Raw genomic sequence first — 26,514 nt, 5'->3', positions numbered from 1 at the left:
ATTTATTAGGAGGTACATTAAATTTTTGTGGGGCATAAAAGTAGTTTCCAAGTTAACAAAATTCCACCCAAAACAAACTAGTACTATTTCAAAGTAGACATTTTCTGAGCTCTGTTGGACAAACCTCTGTTTTTCTCTTGTCAATAACAACAGTGTAAACAGAGCAACCTTACCTTTTAAGTTGCAAATGCAAGTTAGTAGTTAGTTGACTAGTTTCTTCAAGTTTTTTTACTAATTTATTCCTTCGTTCTTCCAGTTTTAACCTAGAAGATACAAGAACCATAATTATACTTAAAAACTCTTTCAACTTCATTATTCAAGCACATAAAATACAATCCTAAAAACTCTCACTTCACTGCCACCTTGTATTTAAATAAAGTGGTACCTTGGGTTAAGTACTTAATTCGTTCTGGAGGTCCGTTCTTAACCTGAAACTGTTCTTAACCTGAGGTACCACTTTAGCTAATGGGGCCTCCTGCTGCCGCCATGCAATTTCTGTTCTCATCCTGAAGCAAAGTTCTTAACCTGAGGTCCTATTTCTGGGTTAGCGGAGTCTGAAACCTGAAGCATATGTAACCTGAAACGTATGCAACCCGAGGTACCGCTGTAGTTTAAACAGCAGACAAAGTTCCCATAGAACCCTAATCTTCTCCTTGCTGGTCAAAGCGACAGCAACTGAAGGAACTGTAAAACAGCTTTGCATTGGCAGGTAATGTGTGCACAAATAATAACTGATTGAGCAGTATCTGTTAATTAGATTTTTTTTTAAAGTTTCCATAGCAATGTCATTCTTATGGCCAGCTGTTGAACATTTGTTTAATAGCAACCTTGCACTAAATGAGGATCTATGGCCCATGCCTTTTCTATTTTCTATTTCCTGTGTATATTACACAGTACCTTAAAGCAACTGGTTTCATTTTTAAGAAAATGTTTCTGGCCCAAATAATTGTGATATGCCCCTGATAAAGGCTATAATCTTGTTCCGTTAAGCTGCTCAAATCCCACTGACTTCATTTTTTGTGTTGCACTGCAGCCTGAATAGCCAGAGGTGGACAGAGAGTAGTGTTCAATAAAAACAAGGAATAGAACAACTTAATCAGCAGGGCTGCAAGGAGATATTATGTATTATTTATATTTATTAGCCACTTTTTTCAGAAAAGGAAACTCAAAACCATTTTCAAAAACGAACATTAAAAATAGGCAGGAACAAAACTGATAACCTGGGTCCAGGGGCATTTAAGTATATGGAATACTGACATAACAAAAAATATTTTGAATGCAGTATTTCATGATGTAAAATTTTATTAATAGCCATTAATACACGCTATACATATTAGGCAATTGTGGCTCCATATGTTCCACTGAGCAACTAAGCACGTTCCACAATGGCTTCTTCTTCAGCATCCGATGACTGTTTTAACGTGTTGGGGCCTCCAGGGTTGTGGGACCCCAGGGTAGTTAGTAAACTGAAACTGATCCATATGGAAGCTTTTTTAACGGAGGGCCACTGACCCACGGAAAAAGTTAATTGGGGCTGGAGTCACACATGGAATAGAGCCTCCCCTGCCCTCCCCTCTCTCTCTTGTTTGTGGTCACCAGGACATGGTGTGTCCTGCTCCAAGTGTGCGGTCCCTTCCTTGACCTCATGCTGCACCTTTGAAACGCAGCATGAAATTAGAGACCAAAGGAAGTACCTCTGCTACCCCTCTCAAACCTAGAGCTGACCAGGAGCAGCACAGACAGACTGGGCTTCTTTGCCTCTGTGCCTGCTGGATGGCCCCAAGGGAAAGGCTGTGTGGAAGGAAGCGCATGCTTTTACACACCCCCTGGAAGCAGCGCCCAATGTTCCAGCCCAAAGGTGTATTTATAGAGTCGGCTGCCCCTGGCAGAAGAGATCGGCTGCCCCTGCTACAAGGAGTTTCAGGGCAATTTTCACCCTCGCGCACGGTTGTTCTTCAGAAATGCTTTTTTTTCAAAAATGATCCAACAGAATCATGTGCAACGTGTAAGTCTAGATTAAGTAAAATTAATGTAAAGTTGTTTAAACATGTGTAAATCATTCCAATTACAGAATTTCTGTCACAGAATCTCTGTGCAGTTCCGCTGTTTTAACATAAGGCTGAACTACAGCGTTTTCCTACCAAAAGAGTCAGTTTACCTCCCATCCTCCTCTCACTGGTTCAGAAAAAAAGATTATACCAATAGCGAAAGAGACCTGAACAAAGAAAATGGTTGTGGAAGAAAGGCATGAAGAGAAAATAGAGACCAAATGAAATGCATCTATTTTGGCTTTTATACTGTTGCTTGAGCATTTTGTTGCTCTGAAACATAAAACCAACAACGAATGAAGAAAACAACTGCCATACATTTTCACTACTTTGAAGAGTACAAGAACTGTGGAGACTGTAAAAAGCACAAACATTCAAATAACATTCATTGATGTTTAAGAAAATGCTTTGGACCTTATGCTGCCTCATAAAGATTCAGATGATACTTGCTGCCAAAACCATGATCCAAATTCTGATTCACTGCACATTCAGTTTGTTATCCAAACATTCCCATGCATATCTAAAAGATTCATATAAATGTTAAATATGGGGTAAGATGTTTATTTATCAACGTAGGATTGCTGCAGTATTTTTGCCAAATGTACTTCTAAAGGAATCCTATTACTTAGCATCCATGTTTTTGAAGCCTGATGAAATCTAGGCTGAAGGTTTCACAGCCCTGTTTTTAATGGTGTTCTTATATAAATTCCACATGTCATATTAAATTATTTCTTTTTCCCAGTGCTGTTTAACAGTTTCCAAATTTATCCAAACCACTCTATTCTTTTTTTAGCTGCTCCTTTGCCTTGGAATATTAAGATATTCTGAATAAAAATTACACTATTCCCCTTTCACCTGAAAAGTTTTAAACTTGTTTTAGAAACCTTTCCTTTGGGAGTCTCCTCTCTGAAATGTCAGTTAGAAGACAAGGTTTCAGATGCATAGACCCCCATCAAAGATACTGCTCTGCATGCAAAATACATACAAGGGTGGGGGGAAGCTTAGCACTAGGGTTTTTCTTTGTGATGCAGACATCTTAAGGGAGGCCCTCTTTTTAAGTGCAGCATTTAAATACAGGCTGAAGTCTATTTCTGTTCAGCATAATGCTCTAAATGGTCCATTAGAGGAGGCCGACAAATGACAAAAGGGAATGTTTCAGTGGATAGCTTTGAAAATTGATCAAAATACTAGGTTTATGTGTTTCCTTGCTTCTGTCCTCTGGATAATGTCCATTTTCTGCTGCAAACATGAATATCATCCAGGTAGGCACTATAGTATACCCACAATGTCTTATTGGGCAAAATGCACATGACACAGGGAGATCTAAAACTCACCTTCTTATCTCCCTCCTTCTCTCATGCTTTCCCCAATACATCTTTGGAGGAAGGGGCTGCACTAATTTGATCAGACAAGTAGAGCGGTGGGTGGAGACGCTTAATCTGTTTTTTGGACTATTTCCCCAATATAAAATACATCCTCCAGGTGCTATTTGATCCATAGGGGGACATTTTAGGCACTTCCCTCCCCTAGTGCCTGGAGGGGAAATCAGTACAGATGGAAAGTGTCAAACCCGCCTCCCCATCCCCATCACTTTCCTGATCCAATTAATGGTCCTCCCTTCTTCACAGTTGTATTAAGGAGAAAGAAACAGGGACCGCAGACCTCTCGGTGTCTTTGGCCCTTATATCAAACAATGTTTAATAGATTAAAGGTTTGCTTCTTATTCTACAATATAAAAAACCATATAAATGATCTTTGAACAAGAGCAATTGTCCTCGGGGAGACTTAAACAGAGTGTTTGGTGGTTTGGAAGTTCCAGTTTGCATATGCAGTCTGTTTTTGACAAGGGTTCTGGTGGTATGAATCCCTACAGCATAGAAAAGAGTTGTTCGGCTGCATTTTACTAATTATGAGTTTTCTGCTTTGCCTTTTAAATTTGGTGCACCCAAGCCCTTGAAGAAATAAGACCATTTAAAACAGCCTTAACTTTCTTGTAAACCACTCAGAAGTTTTATTACAATCAAGAGGAACAGGAATCATTTTGTTAAATATAATAAACTTAGAAAAACACCAGAAGTTAGAGGGGCTTGTTAGCTTGGAAGTTCCTGCTCTGCCATTTGGATATGGTCCTCCTCAATTCTTTGTATAAATAGATTTTAAGGGCAGTAGGAGCTGGATGCTGCTTTATTTTATTTGTCTGGAGACACCTGCTTTATAATTGTAATGGTTTTAACAAGGCAGCTAACATTTCTTAGGAAGCTGAAAGCAAATAAAAATAAGCGATTGCTTCCTCAGTTCTGCTCATAACACTTTCTATGTCTGAAAGGATGAATTCTTCATTTTATAGGCTGAAAGAACATTCGTGTTCCTGAGAGTGGGTTAACACTTATTCATATATTAATACTTTGATTTAAAATTTTCTTTTTAATAGGTTGGCCCGCTCAAACACATTGCACTAAATGTAAAGTATCCAATTCAAATATTTTTGGAACTGTGTTTAAATTACTGGCCAGTTAATAGAGAAGCTATTTCAGGAAATTTAGAAAAATCAAACACACACTGCTGGCAAGCAAGCTCTAGTATATGCATAACTTCATCTCAGAAGTCTGGAGTTTGGCTCTCTTTCAAGACTTGTGGTAGAAGAAATTTATCAGGGCATGAGAACTGGGCATCTTCAGATTTGCTTTGGGTTGAAGGGAAAGCAAGCAGTGGCATTCCTTCACAGGTCTCAGATACTTTAAACTAGTGTAGTGGAATTATGAAATATTTTTGAAAACTATCCTTGCTGCATTTTGCACTAGCCACAGCGTCTCGACTTGGCTTAAGGGTAGTGCATTATGGCTGTCCAATGATGAAGTTACTAATACATGAGTCACAGTGGCAAGGCTACCCCTGTCCAGGAATGATTGCAATAGGAGCTATCAGGTTGAGCTGGTAAAAGAGAACTCCTAACCTTTACAGTCACAGTCTTCCAGTGACAAAGATGGATCAAGGAGCAGTGCAAAGCTACACACCTGCTTTGAAGGCAGCAAAAACCCATGCAGAAAAGGCATACTGTCTGAGTCCCAGACTCTGGAACTAGTCACCCACAAGACTACCCCTGTTGTCAGGATTCAGATCCAACTTTCTGGCCCTCATTGGGCTCATGACCAAATCCAGGCACCAATTCAGCACTTCCATAGCCCACCTGATTCAGATGTAACAGGGAAGCAGAGCTGATGACACTGCACTGCAAATCCTCTTATGAATGAACCCAGCAGCTTCATACAGATGTTAAATAGCATTGGGAACAAGATGCTTTCCTGAGATACCACATGCATAATTGCCAAGGTGAGGTAGAGTCATTGAATGCAACTTTCTGTCACCAGCTGCGTAGGTAAAAGAAGAATCATTGCAAAACAGGAGCTCTAACTCCCATCTTACACAGCTGGTCCCGATTAATCTGATGGTTAATGTTATCAATGGGATGCGGATGGTGCTATGGGTTAAACCACGGAGCCTAGGGCTTGCCGATCAGAAGGTCGGCGGTTTGAATCCTGCGATGGGGTGAGCTTCCATTGCTCGGTCCCTGCTCCTGCCCACCTAGCCGTTCGAAAGCACATCAAAGTGCAAGTAGATAAATAGGTACCACTCTGGCGGGAAGGTAAACAGCATTTCCGTGTGCTGCTCTGGTTCGCCAGAAGCGGCTTAGTCATGCTGGTCACATGACCCGGAAGCTGTACGCCGGCTCCCTCAGCTAATAAAGCGAGATGAGCGCCGCAACCCCAGAGTCGGTCATGACTGGACCTAATGGTCAGGGGTCCCTTTACCCTTACCTAATGTTATCAAAAGCTGCTCAGAGATATAGCAAAACCATTAGGGCAACCAAGGATGATTAAGTTCTAAACCCACGAATGAACTCAGACTGAAATGGGTCTAGATAATCACTTTTCTCCAAGTATGCTTGGAACTAGGCTGCCACTACTCTCTCCAGCACCTAGTTCAGGAAAGGGGTTTTTGTGATCAGGCAGTAGGTTTCTAATACCTGAGGATCCAGATTGGGAATGCATCATCATCTCTTTCAAGGTAGCAGACAGCGCCTCCTCCCACAATAAGCTCACCACACCTTGGAACCTCATCAGTGCCTACTGGATAGCTTGAATTAGGCATGTCACGCCAGGGTCAAAAGCTCAGCGGAACAGCTACAAACATTTTTTGCACATCCTTGGACCTCAAATGCTGAAACTGACCCTAACCCTAACCCTAACCCTAACCCCAAATTAGACAAGATGGTGCATCGGACACCTCATCAAGACCTCTCAAAATGCAGAGAAAACTTGTAGAAAACCTAATAGTATTTACTTGGCTTTCTGTTCCTCTGTGGCTAGGATAATACCTTGCCATAGGCAGAACTACGCCGAGCAGACAAAGGGCTTGGATTTGAAAAGCATTAAATTAAAACATCCCCATAAATGTAGATACACACACTTGGGGGCAGAAAGTCACACACCTATTAAAATATATTTTTGTAAGGGAAAGAATATGTTCATTTGTATCTGTAGATGCTTGAATATACCAGAACCTTTAGGCATAAAAAAATCAAAAAGCTCTAGCAAAAAAGGTACAATAGAACCTTTGCTTAAGTCTGGTGAAAAACAGAATTGCTGTTTTTCTCCCCTTGGTTTTCAACAATGATTGAGGGCTCACTCAATCCTCTTTCCTTTGAGGTTAACAAGGATTTTTCTGAACATTCTTAATGGTTGCATCCTTGGCAGCCGAGTCCTATAAAGGAGGCTCATAGTAGCTTTTCCCTGGCAAATCCAAGCTAGCTTATTAATTAATACTCTTAAATTCAGTGACAGACAAAAGCTAAGCTAGACAATTTTCACTTTGTGCTTGATATGTACAAAGCACTGGTTTACAGAGTTAGCATAGGTAAAGATAAAGGGACCCCTGACCATTAGGTCCAGTCGTGACCGACTCTGGGGCTGTGGCGCTCATCTCGCTTTATTGGCTAAGGGAGCCGGCGTACAGCTTCCGGGTCATGTGGCCAGCATGACTATGCCGCTTCTGGTGAACCAGAGCAGCGCATGGAAACGCCGTTTACCTTCCCGCCAGAGTGGTTCCTATTTATCTACTTGCACTTTGACGTGCTTTTGAACTGCTAGGTTGTCAGGAGCTGGGACCGACCAACGGGAGCTCACCCTGTCACAGGGATCTGAACCGCTGACCTTCTGATCAGCAAGTCCTAGGCTCTGTGGTTTAACCCACAGCGCCACCTGCATCCCTACAGTTAGCATATACCTCCTTAAAACTGGGCTTTCCCTTTCTGACACTGAGCTTAAGACTACTCAATTATTGATGTGATGGTTACAATTATTATTATAAATATTATTAAGTACCTGTCTCAGGGTGTGTTACATTAAGACACAATATTAACAACAGTTTAAAATAACTTATAATCACAAAAATAAGATGGGTGGGTCCTAAAATATATATACCTCAAGCGTTTTAAACAAGCATTCGCAGGAAGCTTCATAATGAAGGTACCAGAAGCACCTCTGTGAGGAAGTTCACAGCTTAAGGGCTGCCACAGAGAATGTCCTCTTCTACGACACCACCCCCTGAGCCTCTGAGGGCAGAGAATTTACCAAGGGGGCCCCCTGCCAATCACAGCATCCAATATGGTCCTAAGAAAATTAACATGAGCATTCAGGAATCCAGCAGATTCCATCAGTCTCTGAGGATGGACCATGTCGATGGGTTGCCCACCCTTGGAGAGTGGGTTGCTGCTCAGCTCAAACCTCACCAGGGAATTGTCTGTGCATGACAACAGACTCACGGTGACCCCACCTATCAACCAAGTATTACCAATCAGCTCTGAGGTGAAGACCAGGTGAAAGGTATGCCTTGCTACATGTGTTGGACCATTGATGTACTGTACTGAGACATCCCCATGGTTGTCATGGAGGTCATGAAGTCTTAAGCCAGCCCATTTGAGGCAGCCTCAGCATGGATACTGAACTCCCCCCAAGTGCACTGAGTGAGGGTTCTCCAACACCACATCCAAGACACCAGCTTGGTCAGGCAGGCTGCAGAACAGCAGGGTGAACAGTGCAGTAGCAACATCCCTTTTCTATCTCTCTGATACAACACAACAAACAATTCCTCAAACCCAGACGCTGTGCAGATCAGTCTCGGTTACCAGCAATGGCTTTTGTATTGGGAAGTCAGGGAAGCAAATCTGCCCCATCCCACTCTGCCACCCACGACTGGACACAGGGTTGTTCCCAATTGTGTCCTTCTGTTGACGGAAGGCTCTTTGATCCAGTGGAGACTTCTGTAAACTGAAAGGGGAGAAGAGGTTAATCCCTTCTTCTCCCATATTTTCCAGGCACCTACCACACTGTTCCAAAGGGTTCTCTAACCCTCTTGAGCAAGGAATGAAGGAATCAACAAACAAACAAAATCTCCAATAGCCCTTCCACTAAGGGCTCATCTACACATCTGTAGGGTCTGTGATTTATTCTGTTTGTCCTTTGACTTCTAGGCATGGGTCCTGTAGGTTTTTCCTTTCTCCCGCAGCTTTCCCTGGGAAAACTCACATTTTAGCACTGAACTGGAACATATGACAATCGGGTGGATGGATGTTTCGATTCAGTGCTAAACCACAGGTTTTCCCAAGGAAAGCAGTGAGACCAAGGAAAACCTCTCAGACCAGTGCCTAGAAGTCACAGGACAAACGAAAGAAACTGCAGACCTAACAGAAGTGTGGATGAACCCAGACTCAGGACTCCATTAAACCGGAGAGGGTCAAAATCCCTAGACTTTTTACTTGTATGGCAATAGCACTGATTACTGGGAAGAAAGGTCCTTTACTATATTTATGACTGGGTGAAGGGTGACAGCGGCTAAGGAGAGACATTTTGTACACACCTAACACCAAAACATTCCTGCTTTGCAGGGGGGTTGGACTAGATGACCCTCACAGTCCCTTCCAACCCTACAATTCTATGATTCTATCTACCAGTACCCTGTATACTTAAAATTCTTTGCTAGACTTCACAAATAAAATTAGGCTGAAATTCTCATATAAATCCTATTGGCAGAAATTATTACGGTATTCCCCCCATCATTCATTAAGTGCTTGCCAAGTTCAGAAAGCTGATAAGCCATGGCATGGCTTGCAGTGGAAACGAACAGACCCCGGCAGTTGTATGTCTCCCCTTTTGAACTTAAAGCAAGACATTTGTTCATTCGTTTTCTCATGCAAGCGCATGTGTGAATTAGTATCTCTATCAAGCGTAAGAGGTTCCAGCGCTGAAGCAATCAGGACAACATTTGCTGTGAGGAGTTCACACAGGTCGTGGCTATTATCACAAAACCTGCCAATGATGAATTGCGCTCTGCTGACTTCCTTCAACTATTTAACATCAGGTCTAGGTTTTCTCATGCTGGTCACAAATGCAAAACATAGAGCGTGGAATAATAGGAACTCCGTGAGTTCTATCACGGTTTGAAGGTCTCCTCGTGTTACTGCCTGGTGGACTAATAATAAATTTAATTAAAATCTACACAGAACAGCTACTGAAGGAAAATGGCCCATCAGGGCGCAGCTCTGACTCTAAAATGAGTATAAAGGTTAAACTGAAGAAAGCAGAACTTAATGTTAGGAGGAAGGAGGGGGAAATGAAAAGAGGGAAATCTTACCTCTCTGTAAGTTCGTCACTAGGTGCGCTTTTCACAGACAGCTCCTCTTCTAGCCTTTTCCTTTCTGTTTCCAGATGCTCCAATTCGTCTTGAGTGCGTTTACACGGGGTGACAAACTGAAGTTCTTTCAGAAGCTCTTCCTTTTCATTAATCAGCATCAGCTTTTCTTTCTCAATATCCAGTGCCCCAGGCCAAGCTTCACTTTCTAACTTGGACAGTTCAATCTTTAAGTTTGCCATTCTAATCATATATGCATAATACACACACACATTAAGGAAGGAAGAAGAAGAAAGTGCAGATGAGCAACAGGCCCCTAAGAGTGAAAAACAACACCTGGTAGAACAGGAACATATTTAGATTTGGCAAGTAAATGGGATGCAACTGTCAGGGCAGAATAATCAAACCTACTGAACTAAGAAGCCTTAGCAGCAAATGTATGCCATGATGCTTTTCAGAGGAGGATGATCTTGGGCCAGATTGGATGAAACAGATCTATGTATGGTGGAGAGCAGAAGCAAACAGCCAGTGCTATTAGCTGCCCAGACCAGGACCTAATATTAGAGCAGGAACGACTCGTGTAAAATCTAACAAAACATATGTTAAAATCCAGTGCTCCCCCCCCCCCAAAAAAAAATGTTTATGGGTACTCTCATTTCCTGACTCATATTGAAATACTGCTCCTCAATGAAGCCAAACTTCGATTCACAAAGTGTTTAGGGTTATGCATATCTCTGCGTACTCCCAGAAAAAAGCACTGTTAAAATCCTAAGTTTCATTTGGAAAGTCGGCCGTGCAATATGAGCAAGTCTATGGACATAGACCCTGATCAGATGTTATGCCCTTGTGTGAATGAATGGCTAGTTGCGTCAGAGGGAGGGCAGACATATGAGTAGCTAGGGAGGCAAAGCTTGCTTATAGAACTCCCATTGCTTCCCATGCTATGTAGGAGACCAAGTGGATCCGTTTGATCCCATTTGGCCCTCTGTCATCCCAGTCAATAGCTGGGAGGAGGGAAATGGCGTTATCTTGCAATGTCACCACACAAAAGGACAGACAGACAATGTTTGCTTTGTGCTTAATAATGTGTAAAACTTGATGTGTAATAAAACACTGGCTTAAACAGTCAGCATATGGTATCTTAAGTACTGGCATTTCTCATCCTAGGGGTAGTTTTAGACGGCCTGTCCCATTAGTCATCTGATAGTTGGGTTTATCACACAGTGAGTCAAATCAATTTTAATTTTTTTTAGAAACAGCTAATTTTGAGAAGGAACTCTCTTCCCATTATCGCAATGTAAAAGCTGCAGCTTGCAAATTTTTCAGCTGTAGCACTCATTTCATGAAATTTGCTCTCAAAATAGATCTACCTTACCAGCTCTCTCCAGCAGGTAACAATCTCCCTTTACTTAAAGTCTTTCCCTGTTCTTTCATGTACATAGGCTGCATACAGGAATACTGCTAGTTTTTGTTTTAACTATATTGATTTTAAGCAACTATTATGAGGGATTTGTACTAAGCAATTATTTTATTTTTGTTTTGTAACATTTTAAAATTATTTATTTTATGCTTTACTCTACCTTGGGTAAAATTAATAGAGAGGTATCTCAGCAGTCTCCAGAAATCGTACATTAGCCAGCAAATACAACACCTCTGTATTTAAGCTCCGATAATGAACATTACAGGTTTATAAACAATTTCCGCAACACACTAAAAAAACTAGCAACCATTTTAATGGGCATAGCATTAGTTTGATTAACCAGAGAAAATACAAGCTAGAACAGACATGATACAAGAAACAGCCTCCTTCTCTTGGACCACAAACACAAACCGAGCAGGAAACTGCTTTATAAATACCTTTGATTAGCCTTAAGATTGTAGAGATTTTGTGCACTCTATCTAAACTTCAACTTTAAAAACTGTATAGAATTCAGGTTATAATCATTTGTATTTTAATTTCTTTTTTAAAATTAGTAGATCATCATTTGGAGTATGAAGTCAGTGATTAAATTCATTTTCCTCCAAAAATTATTTTGATTTTGGAAGATGATAATTTGATTCAGAAGATTATTCAGGTGGATGATAATTATTTTGTTTAAGAAATCCACATGGAATATGTATATGGGACATTTTGAAGAGAAGCCTGCCTGACAGCCCAAGATTGATAATGGAATGCAGCAGCTTTATTCTCTGGGTCACTGGTTCAAATCTAGCCAACCTTCGTATTATCTTAAAGTAGCTGCTTTTGACAGCTGTTCAATGACTTACAAGATGAGGTGGCAGTCTCACAGGGGCTTTTTTCTTCACTGCAATGCTGACAGTTATCCGCTATTGTAATTGGCACCCTTGTTAGCTGTCTCATAAAAGGGGCCCAGGATAACAAGGACATGAACACTAAAATGCCCTTTCAACCTTTGAGCGAACATCTTTTTAACAGTGCAAAGTCAATTTATACACACTGCAATATCCCCATCTAATACTGTACTTGCTCTCTGAAGAGGTCTCTGGCCTCTTGACTGGCACTGTTTGTCAATACCAAGTTTCATTTTTAAGGCAGGTTTTTATGTTTTAAATCAATCCAATACCATTTCCCTTGTATATGTTGAAGAGTTTGTTTTGAGAGGCCTCAAAGAGTTTCAGGAACTATTCTTCAAACTTGTTAAAATGATGAGGGAGGGAGGAGGGTGGCTAATTGAAAACACGCCATCTACAATACTGCACACTATAACTGGCCCCTGGCCTTAACACTACCTCCAAATCTCTCACCTGAATTTTTCTGCTCATTCTTTAAACTTGTATTCCTTCCCTGACCTTAAAGGTAAAGGTAAAGGTACCCCTGCCCATACGGGCCAGTCGTGTCCGACTCTAGGGTTGTGCACCCATCTCACTAAGAGGCCGGGGGCCAGCGCTGTCTGGAGACACTTCCGGGTCACGTGGCCAGCGTGACAAGCTGCATCTGGCGAGCCGGGTCACGTGGCCAGCGTGACAAAGCTGCTCTGGCGAGCCAGCACCAGCGCAGCACACGGAAACGCCGTTTACCTTCCCGCTATAAAGTGGTACCTATTTATCTACTTGCACTTAAGGGTGCTTTCGAACTGCTAGGTGGGCAGGAGCTGGGACCGAAAGACGGGAGCTCACCCCGCCGCGGGGATTCGAACCGCCAACCATGCAATCGGCAAGCCCTAGGCACTGAGGTTTTACCCTTATCAAATACAGTTCTCTTTCCCATGCCTTTTGTTTTCTCTGCCTTACTCATACTTAAGCTGCTTTTGATCTGGAAGCACGCACAAAACATTTTTGTTCTGTGCCACAGACTTTAACTTAGCCATGCACCCACCATCAATTAGAACAACAGGGAGCAGCTATCTGTGGCTTTCAACTCAGTGAGGAAGATGTGCTTGATTGGATCTCTTGTCACTTATGGTGTGGGCAGGAAGAATGTCTTTTACTATGCTCCATAGCTATCAAATGACTGGCATCGAACAACAGGGCCAGCCAAAGACATTTTGCGACCTGAATCAAAGGGCAAGATGGTGCCTCCCTTCATTTCATGTGCAGAAGCTGACTGGACTGGCAACTAAATCTTAGTTCGACACTGGCAATGGAACAGCACCCTTCAATGGGCAGCAGGTTAATTTAGGGATATAGCTCTAATCTCCAACAGTAGGGAATAGCATACGGCAGCGACTGGTACCCTTAGCGTTTGCCACCTGATGTGATTGCCTCACTCTGCATATTAGTAGGGCTGGCTCTGTTAAATAAACAAGAAATTGTCTCCATATAGGCTATCAATACTGAGAAGACCTTCAAATACACTGAAGTGTTATGATGTGTTCAGTAGCGCTTTTGTTATCTTTTCATTTAAATGGCAGTTTCCAGACACCCTAGCTTAAGCTGAATACTTCTTTTGTAGTTTGGGAAGTTGTTGATAATCAATCCCTGCTTCCCCCTCCAACCACAAAAAGAAGTCAAATGCTCACTAGACATGGATACCTAATTCTCCATTCATTCTTCAACTACCTTTGAATTGATCCTCCTGTTCCAAATGTATGTGGACCCACTTTGTAGCTTCCACCAAGGTATTTCAGTACACTTCCATATGCATATTTTGAAATAATTTAATCTTCATTTAAAATATGTGGATTGGTCTGAGAAAGTCCCAAAGCACAGCCATCAAGGCTCTGATCTCATGGGCACTAATTATACAAATTATGTTTTTTGTGCATGAGAATCTCCTGTCCTTACAGTCATTACTGAAGTATAATATGAGTATACAAGCCAGGAAGTGGAACAGAACTTGCAATAAACGTCCTCTTCTTCTGAACATGCACTTCAATTAGGTCCAATTTCTGCTGCTTATAAGTAGCAGAAGAATTATTTTGTTTCTGGTATTTTCATATTTCATAAATCTGTGTAAAGAGTACACCACAGAATCTACTAATAGCCCAATACATAAGGTACAATCAGCCTAGAAAGAATAGAAATAAATGATGCTGATAAGCAATGTTTCATGAAGATGCATCCAGTAGATGTCACTGCAAGCATTAGATTGGCTACAAGGTTCATGAACTCTGATACAAATTCACATTTTTAAAAAGAAAAGAATCCAGTCATTACCTTCTTTTGGCTTCTTCGTACTTAAGACTTAGTCTGACCTTTTCAGCTAAATTGGACATAGTCCTGACACCAACCTGTTGAAAGAACCAGCAAGCTTATTGCATGGATCATTTTTAAACGAAGAGAGAAAGCAATTTAATGAAATGTAAGTAGAAACACATTTCAAAATAGTAACCATTGATTTTTCAGCACAAACACTCATAATTACTCAATGTTTTTCTAAGGAATTTACATTCTCAATTGCTAAATCATTTCTGGACAGAATTTAGTACAAGTCAGTACAATTCTGTTTAAGGCCTACTTTGAAGTAACGTTTAATACATCCCAAGTTGTTACTTGCTACTTTGAACTCAGAACTTTGGTGGAGATCAATGAAGTTCAAAGTAGGACTTCAATGAAATCAAGATTACTAAAAACCACATTCAAGTTTGGGCTTCTTCTCAGAAAATCTTAGTACAATCACTTTCACAGCCTTTCATCATGCTACCTTAAAGAAATATGCCAGCATTTGGAAAACATTTGTGGATGTAAACCTATGGCTGACATATGGGTCAATGAGATGCCAAAGATTTTTAAGTCACTAAAGTGGTAATTCCATCAGTCACTTTCAGATGTACAAAAACAGAGATTGGAAGAGATCTTTGCTCACCGGTTTTTGAAACTAGAAAGGTGTCAACTTTATTTTATCACCTACGTATATTTATTTACTTATATACTTATTTTCTTTTTGAGAAAAACTAATACCGACCACTTAAATTCAAGAAATATGGGATAGTTTAAGTTATATTTTTTATTTTGAAAGGTACAGATTACAAATGACTGCTTACTGGCTGGGTTCATATGTCTAGATAAACAATGGTTTAATGTGAATGGACAGTATGCTACTGCAAACTGATGAAATTATGGGTACAATGGTACCTTGGTTCTCGAACTTAATCTGTTCCAGGAGTCCATTCAATTCCTGAAACTCGAAAACCAAGGTGCAGTTTCCGATTGGCTGCAAGAACTTCCTGTAGTCAAGTGGAAGCTACATCAGACATTCGGTTTCCAAAAAATGTTCACAAACCAAGGTGCAGCTTCCGACTGGCAACAGGAGCTTCCTGCATTCAATTGGAAGCCACGTCAGCCGCTCGGCTTCCGACAAATGTTCACAAACCGGAACATTTACTTCCAGGTTTGCAGCGTTCAGGAACCGATTTGTTCAACAACTAAACCCTTCGGGAACCAAGGTACCACTGTACTTCACCCCTTCCTCACTTCTGCTGCTGGTTTTTCTCATCTGAACCCAGGCTGGTGGTTTCTTTCTCAAACAAACCTTGGCTTACCATCAGATCTGGAAGCTAGAACGAAGCAGCCCATGGCTTGTACCCTGGTAGCAGCAGAAATGGGGCAGCAGCAGCCCAGCATGCTGCTCATCCACATTAAACCTTAGTTTATCTTAGGTAAAGGTACCCTTGCCCGTACTGGCCAGTCTTGACAGACTCTAGGGTTGTTCGCTCATCTCACTCTAGAGGCCGGGAGCCAGCGCTGTCCGCAGACACTTCCGGGTCACGTGGCCAGCGTGACAAGCTGCATCTGGCGAGCCAGAGCCGCACACGGAAACACCGTTTACCTTCCCGCTAGTACGCGGTCCCTATTTATCTACTTGCCCCCGGAGGTACTTTCGAACTGCTAGGTTGGCAGGCGCTGGGACCGAACGACGGGAGCGCACCCCGCCGTGGGGATTCGAACTGCCAACCATGCGATCGGCAAGTCCTAGGCGCTGAGGTTTTACCCACAGCACCACCCGTGTCCCACTTACCTTTGTTTATCTTACCTATGGCTTAATGTGATGTGTAAACCAGCTAATTCCCATGCTTTTTAATTTTGAAATGGCTTGCATAAGAAACCGGTTTCAATGTCAGAAAAAAAATATTACTTTTACTAAAGGAATTTGAAATATATTTCCTCCAAATGGATGATGGTACTCTTTTGATACAAGCAATGCTATATTCTAAATATTTAGCTAGAAAATTTTACTCCCCCACAAAATACTGCAAAGCATGTGCAGGAGTATTTAGCTTATCATATTTTCTTATGCTTTCCCCCACCTGCAGCTTCTCAGAAGCCAATAACAAAATTGGACGACAAAACTCTGTTTCTATCACTTTAACAATATTCTTTTGAAACCCAGCCTTCAGAATTCTAAATGTACCACAGAAAAGCCTCTTTTTGGCAATATTTGGTTTTGCTATCAGAAAAAAAATATTTTAGTGGGGAATATATTAGCCATCTTGATTAGATATAGCAGCAGCCAACCATTTGACTCAAATCCCCTCAAGAATGTTCTGCAGCTATTTTCTCTCTTCCCCACCTTTGAATGGCATGAAAAACTTACATCACCAGAAATGTCTGTCTGAGACCCTGCATCCAAAGTCTGCCTCGAGAGAGAGAGCTGAGAGTGTGCTGGACTGCACCTCAGATCTGGTTCTGATCTGCCAAAATTTTGATTGAGGAGGAACCTCTCCCTCAGCTTTGCAAGACTCTGAAAGGAAACACAAATAATGATGCACTTTCATGCTTCATTTATTGTAAAAGATCGACACACAGCAAAAATACATTGGATGGGGGAGCAGGGAAAAGACAAACCATAAAAGGAGAAACGGTATAAAGAGCTCCCTCAACAGTTAAACATATCCACTTAGGGAATCAACTCAACTGAAGGTTGATCGTATTTGCATGAATAAAAGCATTATACGCATATCACAAAAATAAGCTACTACTTCAAGAGGACAACAAAAAACCATGAGTAGTCAAAACAATCAAACAAACAAAAAAAATTGCAAGAACATTTACCACTACAGTTGTAGGGTAGAAATTCAAAAATACCTGCATTAAATCTTGCTTCTCCTTCTCACCAGAGCTTATAGCCTTTCGGATAGACTTTAATTCATTCACAATGGCTTTGGCTTCACTTAGTTCATACCCACTCTGGCCTCCAGACATTTTTTGGTCAATTCTGTAAAACAGAGAGACACTAGGGGTAAATGCAGAGAAAGAAGTATTGTTCTCCAAATTAGGGGAAAGAATAGGTAGTTCTAAAGATATTGTTTCCCATAGCATAGTAAGGACCCAGCTACATTGGCAAGGAAAAACAGCATTATATGAGTTGTTTATGCTTTCTAAGACTGTGACACCAGGTGGCGCTGTGGAGTTCCGTTTTTGCCAACCCGATTTCTGGCACCCACAGCACTTTCTCAAAGTACAAAATGAGCCCATTTGTCCAAAAAGGTTGGTGACCTAGTGCTAGGCAAACATTTTAAAATATTCATTTCTAGCCAGACTGGATACTTTCCAGAGGAACAATTTAATATAACCCATACGAGTTTTTAAAAATATTGTTATTGATTTACAATATCTATCTCCCCATCATTCATATTCTCAAAGTGGTTTGCTTAAAAAGGTAAACACAATAAAAATATCTAACGGAAAATATATTAAAACCACCATTTAAAAGCCATTATCAACAAACCCAAGAAAACAGCAGCCTTACAGAAGCAACAAAAAGGAAGTGATGCAGCAAACGAGAAAGAAGAAGCAGCATTTCTGAAAATCCTTGGTTCCTTCCCCCTTGCCCCCGCTTCTTCATCTATCCACTTCAGTCATAAATTTATGTTTTTCAACAGAAGGATGCACCATCACTTCAAAGATAAGAAGTAGTCTTCAACTTCAAGTACACATACAATATCTTACACAGAATGCATGCATTGAAAATGCAATGTTTTCTTAACCCTGACATTAAGCTCCCAGTGTTAAAGAGAGTTTAAAATTGTACACATAGTTTGCTATGCTTTAGAATTCATGGAAGAAAAGTGCCTCCGACCTAGTAACACAGGTAGACAGGCAGATGGCTACTTGATACATGCACAGGAAATTAAACATTATCTGTTATAGGAAGCTAAGTTTTCCAAAAGGTGAACACAAGTTCACAAACTGTGAGTGACAATTGGCTCCTATAGAAATCCATGGCAAAGCTCCAATTGATTTGAATGAGAACCATTGTGGCCGAGATGCAACCATGGTAGCACATTAAAATGCACTAGAGGCTTGCAGCCAAAGATATAGCAAACTATGCAAACTCAGGCTCTCTTACGCCTCTGTGGCTCTTGGCCACATGAACTTTTCCTCTCTGCCAGTTCTCCTCTTCCTCCAAGACGTTTGCTTGACTTCTTGCATTCTCCTGTAGCAGTCAGTGCCTCTTCCATGGTTATTTTTGTAGGGTTCTGATTCTTTTAGCCCTCACCCCCCATGATCTTCTACCTTGCTAGCAGGTAGGATAAGAGCACTTAGCCAATCAAGGCCAGAGGCTCTTTTGACTGAGACAATCATTACAGGAGGCTTTTATCACCACACTGCAATATGGAGAGCAATTGTTACTTTGCGGGTAAAGCCATTTGCTCTCTGCAAACAGAGCAAAATAATGACTGGCTGCTTCTTGGGTTATTGTTGTCAAGACATAGGTGCATTCTTGCAAGCTGAATCACACTCTCTCCAGATATGTGTAAGTATAGCAAGAAAAGCAGAAAAAAACACATTTATCTCAGACAGAGGAGTCTATAACTTCCTCTGGTTGGATATGCAGATGACACACATCTGATTGCTGCTGTTCACAGGGGTTCCTAGCTAGTCCAAACCGAAACTGTGGATGGTTTTAACTATGGGAAGCAAGCCAACTTCAATCAAGTTGGGATGGGGAACCTGTGATTCTCTAGTCCGTGGCAGATTTGGGGATCTCATATTTCAGCGGTGCCCTGTGTGATGCAAAAATTCAGCACCCCTTGCCTCTCGCATTCTGTTCTACAGCCTTGTTGTGGTGTCCCCTGCAACGCAGCACCCAGTGCTGCCACACCAGTTGCACCACTCTAAAACCCCCTCCAGCATCTTAAAAAACAGAGACATCACCTTCCCAACAAAGGTCCGTAGAGTTAAAGCCATGGTTTTCCCGGTAGTGATGTATGGAAGTGAGAGCTGGACTATAAAGAAGGCTGATCGCTGAAGAATTGATGCTTTTGAATTGTGGTGCTGGAGGAGACTCTTGAGAGTCCCATGGACTGCAAGAAGATCAAATGCATCCATTCTTAAGGAAATCAGCCCTGAGTGCTCACTGGAAGGACAGATTGTGAAGCTGAGGCTCCAATACTTTGGCCAGCTCATGAGAAGAGAAGACTCCCTGGAAAAGACCCTGGTGTTGGGAAAGACTGAGGGCACAAGGAGAAGGGGACGACAGAGGACGAGATGGTTGGACAGTGTTCTCGAAGCTACAAACATGAGTCTGACCAAACTGCGGGAGGCAGTGGAAGACAGGAGTGCCTGGCGTGCTCTGGTCCTTGGGGTCACGAAGAGTCGGACACGACTAAACGACTAAACAACAACAAAACCGCCTCTGCTCCAGATGTTGCTGGGTTACAGCTCTCATCTTCCCTGACACTTCTCCATGCCGTCTGGGGTTGGTAGTAGTTGGGTTCCAACATCTGGAAGGCCACAGGTTTCCCAGCCCTGTCCTAAACCACAGTTTAGATTAACCATAGTTCTGAGTTCAGACCCAACACACTGTGGCTTGCTGAAAATGGAATTGAAATCTTCCCATACCTTCCTTGTGGCCGCTCAGAAGGAAAGGCACTCAAGCCCAAGACTTGCAATGCTAAACCATTAGTTCAGCCAAAGACCACATCAGGATCCAATTTAAACATGCATAACTGCCATGGATAGTGAACATATAGTCCCTAATCTTGTTTGATTTTACTATCTTTACCCAGCTAGGGTAAACAAACCCCAAAACAAGTGGAACTGACTGTGGTTTTGTTGCATGCTGAATGTCTGCTGCTGTGGCGTATGGTGTCTCACATTTTAAGCTGGAGCTGCCATATCATCACATATATGGCAAAAATGAATAAAATGGCTCTCCAGCACACAAGATATTCTGACCTCCCAAAGTGGCTGTCTGAATTTTTCCAACAAATGTCCATTGTTTGCTTGTGGTATGCTGCTGAAAGTTTCCCAAACATGTTTTAGATTCCTATCAAAATTGCTTGCAAGCAAGTTGCTTTAAAACAATACTTCATTGTTACAGTAATGTAATAAAACCAGCATGTTTGGCTAAGCTTTAATCTTGGGATAGTAGCAGAAGTTTCCAAGCTTTGGGTATAGGTCTCCAACCGCAAAAAACCCCCTATGCTTTAAGGGATAGCTAAATTAAGGTTAAATATGTACCTCTTCATTCCCTCCCAACAACTTTTACTTAGATTCAAAAGTATTACTACTGTAAATTGTGTGCAAACTTTTCTTCTATTCGACTTCACAGTCTTCCAACATATGGGTGAAATGTGGTATGTCTTTCCAGCCCCTTAACTACCACATCACAAAGATATCTAAAGTCTCAACCAGTTGTAAAGTTTAATCAAAAGTTCAGCAACAGGCAGACTAGGAATTTTCTGCCTCATTGGTTACAATCCCAAACATACCTAACAGAAAGTGGTTCAACTTAATTCCAAGTAAACACATTTAAGGGTGTGTTGTAAATTCTAACCCTAAGTTCCTTGAAGAAGGCCCATAGCTCAGTGGTAGAACATCTGCTTTGCGTGCAGAAGGCCTCAGCTTCAATCCCTGGCATTTTCAAGTTGGACTGAGACTGTTTCCCATCTCGAATCCTGAAGAACCACTGCTAGTCAGCATGCATAATATTGAGCTAGATGGACCAACGGTCTGACTCAGTATAGGGCAGCTTCCTTTGTTCCTATAAATTTAGTACCTATTATTTATCATTATTAATTTTATTTTGCCCTGCAGCCTATTTAGACTGCTGCTTTTTCCTTTTCAGAGGAGCGGTGGTCTTCAAGTACAGTGGTACCTTCGTTCTCGAACGGCTTAGTTGACGAACAAATTGGCTCCCAAACGCCAAAAACCCGGAACTGTTCCAGTTTTCAAATGTTTATCAGAAGCTGAATGTCTGATGCGGTTGTTGGCTATTGACTTCCAGAATGGATTACGCTTGAGAACCAAGGTATCACTGTAGATACTTGTATTATGCCCATCACCACTTTACACAGCATGGGGAGAATTTGCATTTGGAAATGCAAAAATTAGCCAAGTAAAAAGAAAAAGGTCCTGAGATCTTTCCAGCTTGCGGCATTTCAATCTACAGCAGCTTTCTTGTGCTTCAACCTCTTCACTACAGCATGTCTTTCTCCATGACAGGTAAGGATGCAGTAAAAGCCTAATCCCACTTTAGTGGCTGATGAAGCAGGAAAATGAAACACTGCTGCTCTTCTCTCTCTTTTGCAGCTGATTCTTTGCTCTTCTGCATCCCGCAAGTGGCAGATGGAATCATTCAGTGATGCTTTTTAAAGCCTTGAATCAGCTTTGCACTCCCCCCTGACTTTTTTGAAGTTAATTTTTCAAAACAAAAAAATTTTAAAACAGTGGCTGGGTTTTCCCATTGCCGGTAGGCAATAGATTTATCTCAGCTGTTTTCTTATTCCAAAGCTTCTCTCAGTAAACGGATGCAATGATTCTATTTGATTTGGTCCTAAGCAGCGGACTGAATTATTTAAGTCAATTTCAATCATTTTATACTCACTGTTGCAATGTTTCATAGCCTTGCTCCTTATACAGTAATTCTTGCTTCATCTGCAAGAGTTCCCTCTTCAGCTTTTTAACCTTGGATGCAAAAACAAATTAGTGAGCCATTCGTTTAAGACAATGGAACATGTGGTTTGGATCAGCAATTGGTGTCCCCCCAAGCATTCACTCTTGGTTAGTTGAGGAACTGGACGTTACAACCACATGACACAATACCTCTGGGGGTTGCCTCACATGTCTGTGTGTGTAATGCTTGAATGTGGTGTCCTATCTCTAGACTTGTTAGCCCTTATTAGTTTTGGCACACTATATAAATCCGTTAGCTTCTACAGGAGTAACAGGCAATTTCCACTCTTGGATATGCTAATGCTTACTAATATGGTGTGAAAAAAAACTGTTCACAAAAGGACTAACTGCTCTGAAAAAGAGTGCAGCATGTGTGTCAGTGTTCAAGATACCCTGCTAGCAGACATAGCTGGTTTCAACACTACCAGCCTTGCCTATCACATATAAATAAGCCCTTGTTAGTATTTGTTGAACACAAAGGAATTCTATCTTCCTCTTGATGTTCCTGAACAAGCAACTAATGCAAGAGACATGCCAGATTAAGACACCTCTTTATTTGGATAGCCTCATTATAGTAATTAAAGTTGAATTTAACATTTACTTGCTTAAGTTAATTTGTCACTGGATGTGTGCGCATGCCACCTGTTCTCATTCAAGAGACATAGCACCTACTGACATAGCTTGGAGAGAGAGAATGAAACAGAGAGTAAACATGCAAGCGGGAGAGGATCCCCAAAGGCCACTGTGTGTGTGTGTGTGTGTGTGTGTGTACGCTACACTAACTCAGAAACCAAGAAGTTTCCATCTAGAAGTCAATCTACACATGCTACAATATGTACTGCATTATTTTCTGCTACAATACGCTTCTATAAACCACCAACAAGCATCAACATACCCTAAACCAAGTACAATTCATATTATTGGAACTGCCAAGTGCTATTCGTATTATTAGTACTGCTAATGTCCACGCACACACACCAAATGTGTTCATATGTGCATGCCACAAAAAACCCAGCAAACATTTCATTTGGATACTTGGGGATTTCAGTGCCTGGACGGCAAATGTCTAACAAGAAACACCACAGATGACACACATTTCCCCATAGATCTCAAATTAAGCATTCTTACCCTTAATCTTGTAGTGGAGATTTCCGCCTTCAGAATATCAGGGTCATACTTAGTGCTGGAAGAGGAGCTTGAAAATACTTATTAGGAAAATTTAAAGAAAATGGAAAATATATTTAACCAGCTGAGAAATGGCTCCTTGTTTAATTGCATCATATTGTTGCATTACAGCCAAAGCTACAGCACGAGAACAACAAATATTCAAATACATTTTCTTTCTATCAACCATAAAATTATTAGAAGATGATACACGGGTGAAAGTTACACAAATGAACAAGCAACTGGCCTTTTTGGGGGGCGTTTAAAACTGGCCCAAGATTAAAATTCATTTTGACACACCCATAATGGGGACGGAGGAAAAATTCATTCACTTTGCATTTTAACAGGAAATTTGCACTTCCTGAACCAGGATGCAAAATAAAACAGAACTATCCTTCAGAATTTGCACCTGTCTGAATCTTGCAATGTAGTTCGCCACTCAAAATATGTGTACAAAAATGTACCATATTAGGGGAAATTGCTTGCAAATTGCACATCAAGCAGAATTTAATTCAAAAATGTGTATGCTAGGAGAAAAGTGCACGAAAATGTACATATGCATATAATTTTTGTACTGACTTTTTATATATATAGCAAACGGATGTGAAAATGGCTGGGAACCGAGAGGAATCAAAACTGACAGTTTCATCCATCACTAGTCTGGAGGTGGTTGGTGGATGGATGGCAGCTAACAGATTGTGGCTGAATCCAAACAAGACAGAAGTATTGTTTCTGTGGGACAGAGGACGGGCAGGTGTGGGGAACTTTCTAGTCCTGAATGGGGTAACTGAGCCCCTGAAGGAACAGCTATCCAACCTGGGAGTCATTTTGGACTCAAAGCTGTCCATGGAGTCACAAGTTAATTCTGTGTCCAGGACAGCTGTCTACCAGCTCCATTTGGTACACAGCTGAGACCCTACCTGTCTGCGTACTGTCTCACCAGAGTGGTACATGTGCTGGTTATCTCCTGCTTGGACTACTGCAATGTGCTCTATGTGGGGTTACCTTTGAAGGTGACTCAGAAACTACAACTAATCCAGAATGTGGCAGCTAGACTGGTGAGTGGGAGCAACTGCCAAGACTATATAACACGGGTCCTGAAAGACCTACATTGGCTCCCAGTACATTTCCGCGCACAATTCAAAGTGCTGGTGCTGATCTTTAAAGCCCTAAATCATGGGTGTCAAACACAAGGCCCGCGGGCTGAATCCGGCCCGCCAGACCTCGTCATGTGGCCCGTGTAGCCGCCACCGGCCTTCACCTTTTATTCTCGCTTTTTTGGGGGGACACAAGAAAGCCGCCTCTTCAGCGCATGCGCGGCAGCCTACAAGCCAGAGAACGTCTGCCCTCTAGCGGCGCCGGCCGTTCTACACAGGAAACCTCCACTTTACATGCATTCAGGAAACCTCCACTTGTTTTTATATTGAGCGCATGCCATCCTGTGATGTGACAGATCCAACGGCTGCCTGAACCCTTCTCTCCTGTACTGTAAGTCCTACAGATACAACCGGCCCTTTGAGGGTGACCAAACTGCTGATGCAGTCCCCGATAAATTTGAGTTTGACACCCCTGCCCTAAATGATCTTAGCCCTGTATACCTGAAGAAGTACCTCAAACCCCATCGTTCAGCGCGGACATTGAGATACAGCACAAAGGGCCTTCTGGTGGTTCCCACACTGCGAGAAGTAAAGCTACAGGGAACCAGGCAGAGGGCCTTCTCGGTAGTGGCCCTGTGGAATGCCCTCCCATCAGATGTCAAGGAACTTTTAGAAGACAGCTGAAGGCAGCCCTGTACAGGGAAGCTTTTTAAAGTTTAATGTTTTACTATGTTTTCATATATGCTGGAAGCCACCCAGAGTGGCTGGGGCAACCCAGTCAGATGGGCGGGGTACAAATTTACTCCTCCTCCTCCTCCTCCTACTACTACTACTATTACAGCAACAAATGAATGAATAAATATAAATACAAATACCGTATTTCTAAGATACGTACAGCTTGTATGAGAACTTGATTTCTCCTTGTAAGCATCATTCAGCCTCACATATTCATCCAAAGCAAGTGCTAGTCTCTGTTCTTTCACATGGTACAGTTCTTTCTGAGTGCTGAGTGCATCTTGTGCTACTGTAAGATAATCTTTCAGCATTTTCTCTTGTTCTTGCCTCCATTGTTTTCTTGGATCTTCTATCTGTGTGGTTTCTGGAGAAATGCAGTTGTAAAAGCTTTTATTTAGTAAAATAAAACCGGTCAATCTTAGCCACATTCAAATTAGTGATGTCCAAAGGACTTGTTTAAAAAGCTCTGTTCTATTACCTTGCTAGCTTTAAGTGACATCTTTACTGAATCACATTTTGAACCTCTGCATTATCTACCCGTTTTTCACCAGATCCAAGCAAGACATACATACTCAAGCAATACAATGGGTCAGAGCAGACCCAAAGAAAATAATGAAAGTCAGTTAATTCTGATAGCTCTACCCTGAGAAGGACTAACACTGAATACAACTGATGGATCCAATAACATTTTTGTCCCACAGATAGTTAGGTATAAAACATGTGAAGAACTGAGATTACTTCCAAAGTATCTTAGGACTGAAGAAGTTTAAGAGAAAAAGCAATTTTTACATGCAACATGTATGATGTTATGCTCTATGTTCTTTACTACTTTCAGCCTGCTGTTCTCCTATATAAAAGGCAGAGAAGAATGTTTAAACCTTTAAGGCGTTTCAGATAAAGATTCAGGTTTTAAGAAAATCTCAGGTCAATGAGTTCAATTTATGTTGATGAAAGATGCTATAGTGTATAACTCTTAAACAGTACTTTACATCTTCAAAGCTCTCTAGGAAAACATTAATCCACGATACTGATTCAGGTTCAAGTGCTTCTCCTAGCTCTAATGTTAGTTACATATACTTCTCGAAGACACTTTCTCTACTTTTGCCTACTTAAATTATCCAGTGCAAACAGTAACTCCAATGCACCACAATAGACTTTAAACATATGTTTGGTTAGCTTCTGCTGCAGCAGAGGAAGGTCCCTAGTGGTATCAATTGCCAATAATGCTCAATAGTCCTACACATTTAATCTTCCTACTGCTACACTTTGATGTGAATTCAAGAGGCAAGTAAATGAGGAAGTAGCTCTTTTTTAAAAAAAGAAAAAGGAATCAGAATGCTTCCCATGCGCCCCCTTAAACTCAAATACAGTTTATGTAGGTACATTTGTATGGAAAGTTTTGCCAAATATACTCAAAACAAGACTAGAGATAGATAGTATTTGTTTTTACACAAGCATATGGAAGGAAAATAAGAGGTGCCAAC

The 26,514-nt window shown here is 41.4% G+C and overlaps 1 protein-coding gene across 3 annotated transcripts in view; it reads right to left on the bottom strand.

Moving 5' to 3' along the window:
* Positions 1–26,514, bottom strand: part of WWC2 (WW and C2 domain containing 2) — a 113,868-nt gene that overhangs the window by 36,570 nt on the left and 50,784 nt on the right. For 2 of the 3 annotated variants that reach the window (XM_083457093.1, XM_083457094.1), the window contains exons 3-10: positions 25,191–25,394; positions 23,163–23,239; positions 21,967–22,046; positions 17,220–17,349; positions 16,729–16,875; positions 14,352–14,425; positions 9,738–9,977; positions 174–263 (exon numbers count right to left, since the gene is read on the bottom strand). In XM_083457093.1, coding sequence (XP_083313219.1) covers positions 174–263; positions 9,738–9,977; positions 14,352–14,425; positions 16,729–16,875; positions 17,220–17,349; positions 21,967–22,046; positions 23,163–23,239; positions 25,191–25,394 — 1,042 coding nt within the window. Of the gene's footprint in view, positions 1–173; positions 264–9,737; positions 9,978–14,351; positions 14,426–16,728; positions 16,876–17,219; positions 17,350–21,966; positions 22,047–23,162; positions 24,368–24,765; positions 25,395–26,514 lie in introns of all 3 variants that reach the window. The other variant, XM_083457095.1, reaches the window with a different exon arrangement.

This window comes from Podarcis tiliguerta, assembly GCF_965153285.1.
Source record: "Podarcis tiliguerta genome assembly, chromosome: 9".
NCBI lineage: Eukaryota > Metazoa > Chordata > Lepidosauria > Squamata > Lacertidae > Podarcis > Podarcis tiliguerta.
This window is presented reverse-complemented; position numbering and strand designations above follow the sequence as displayed.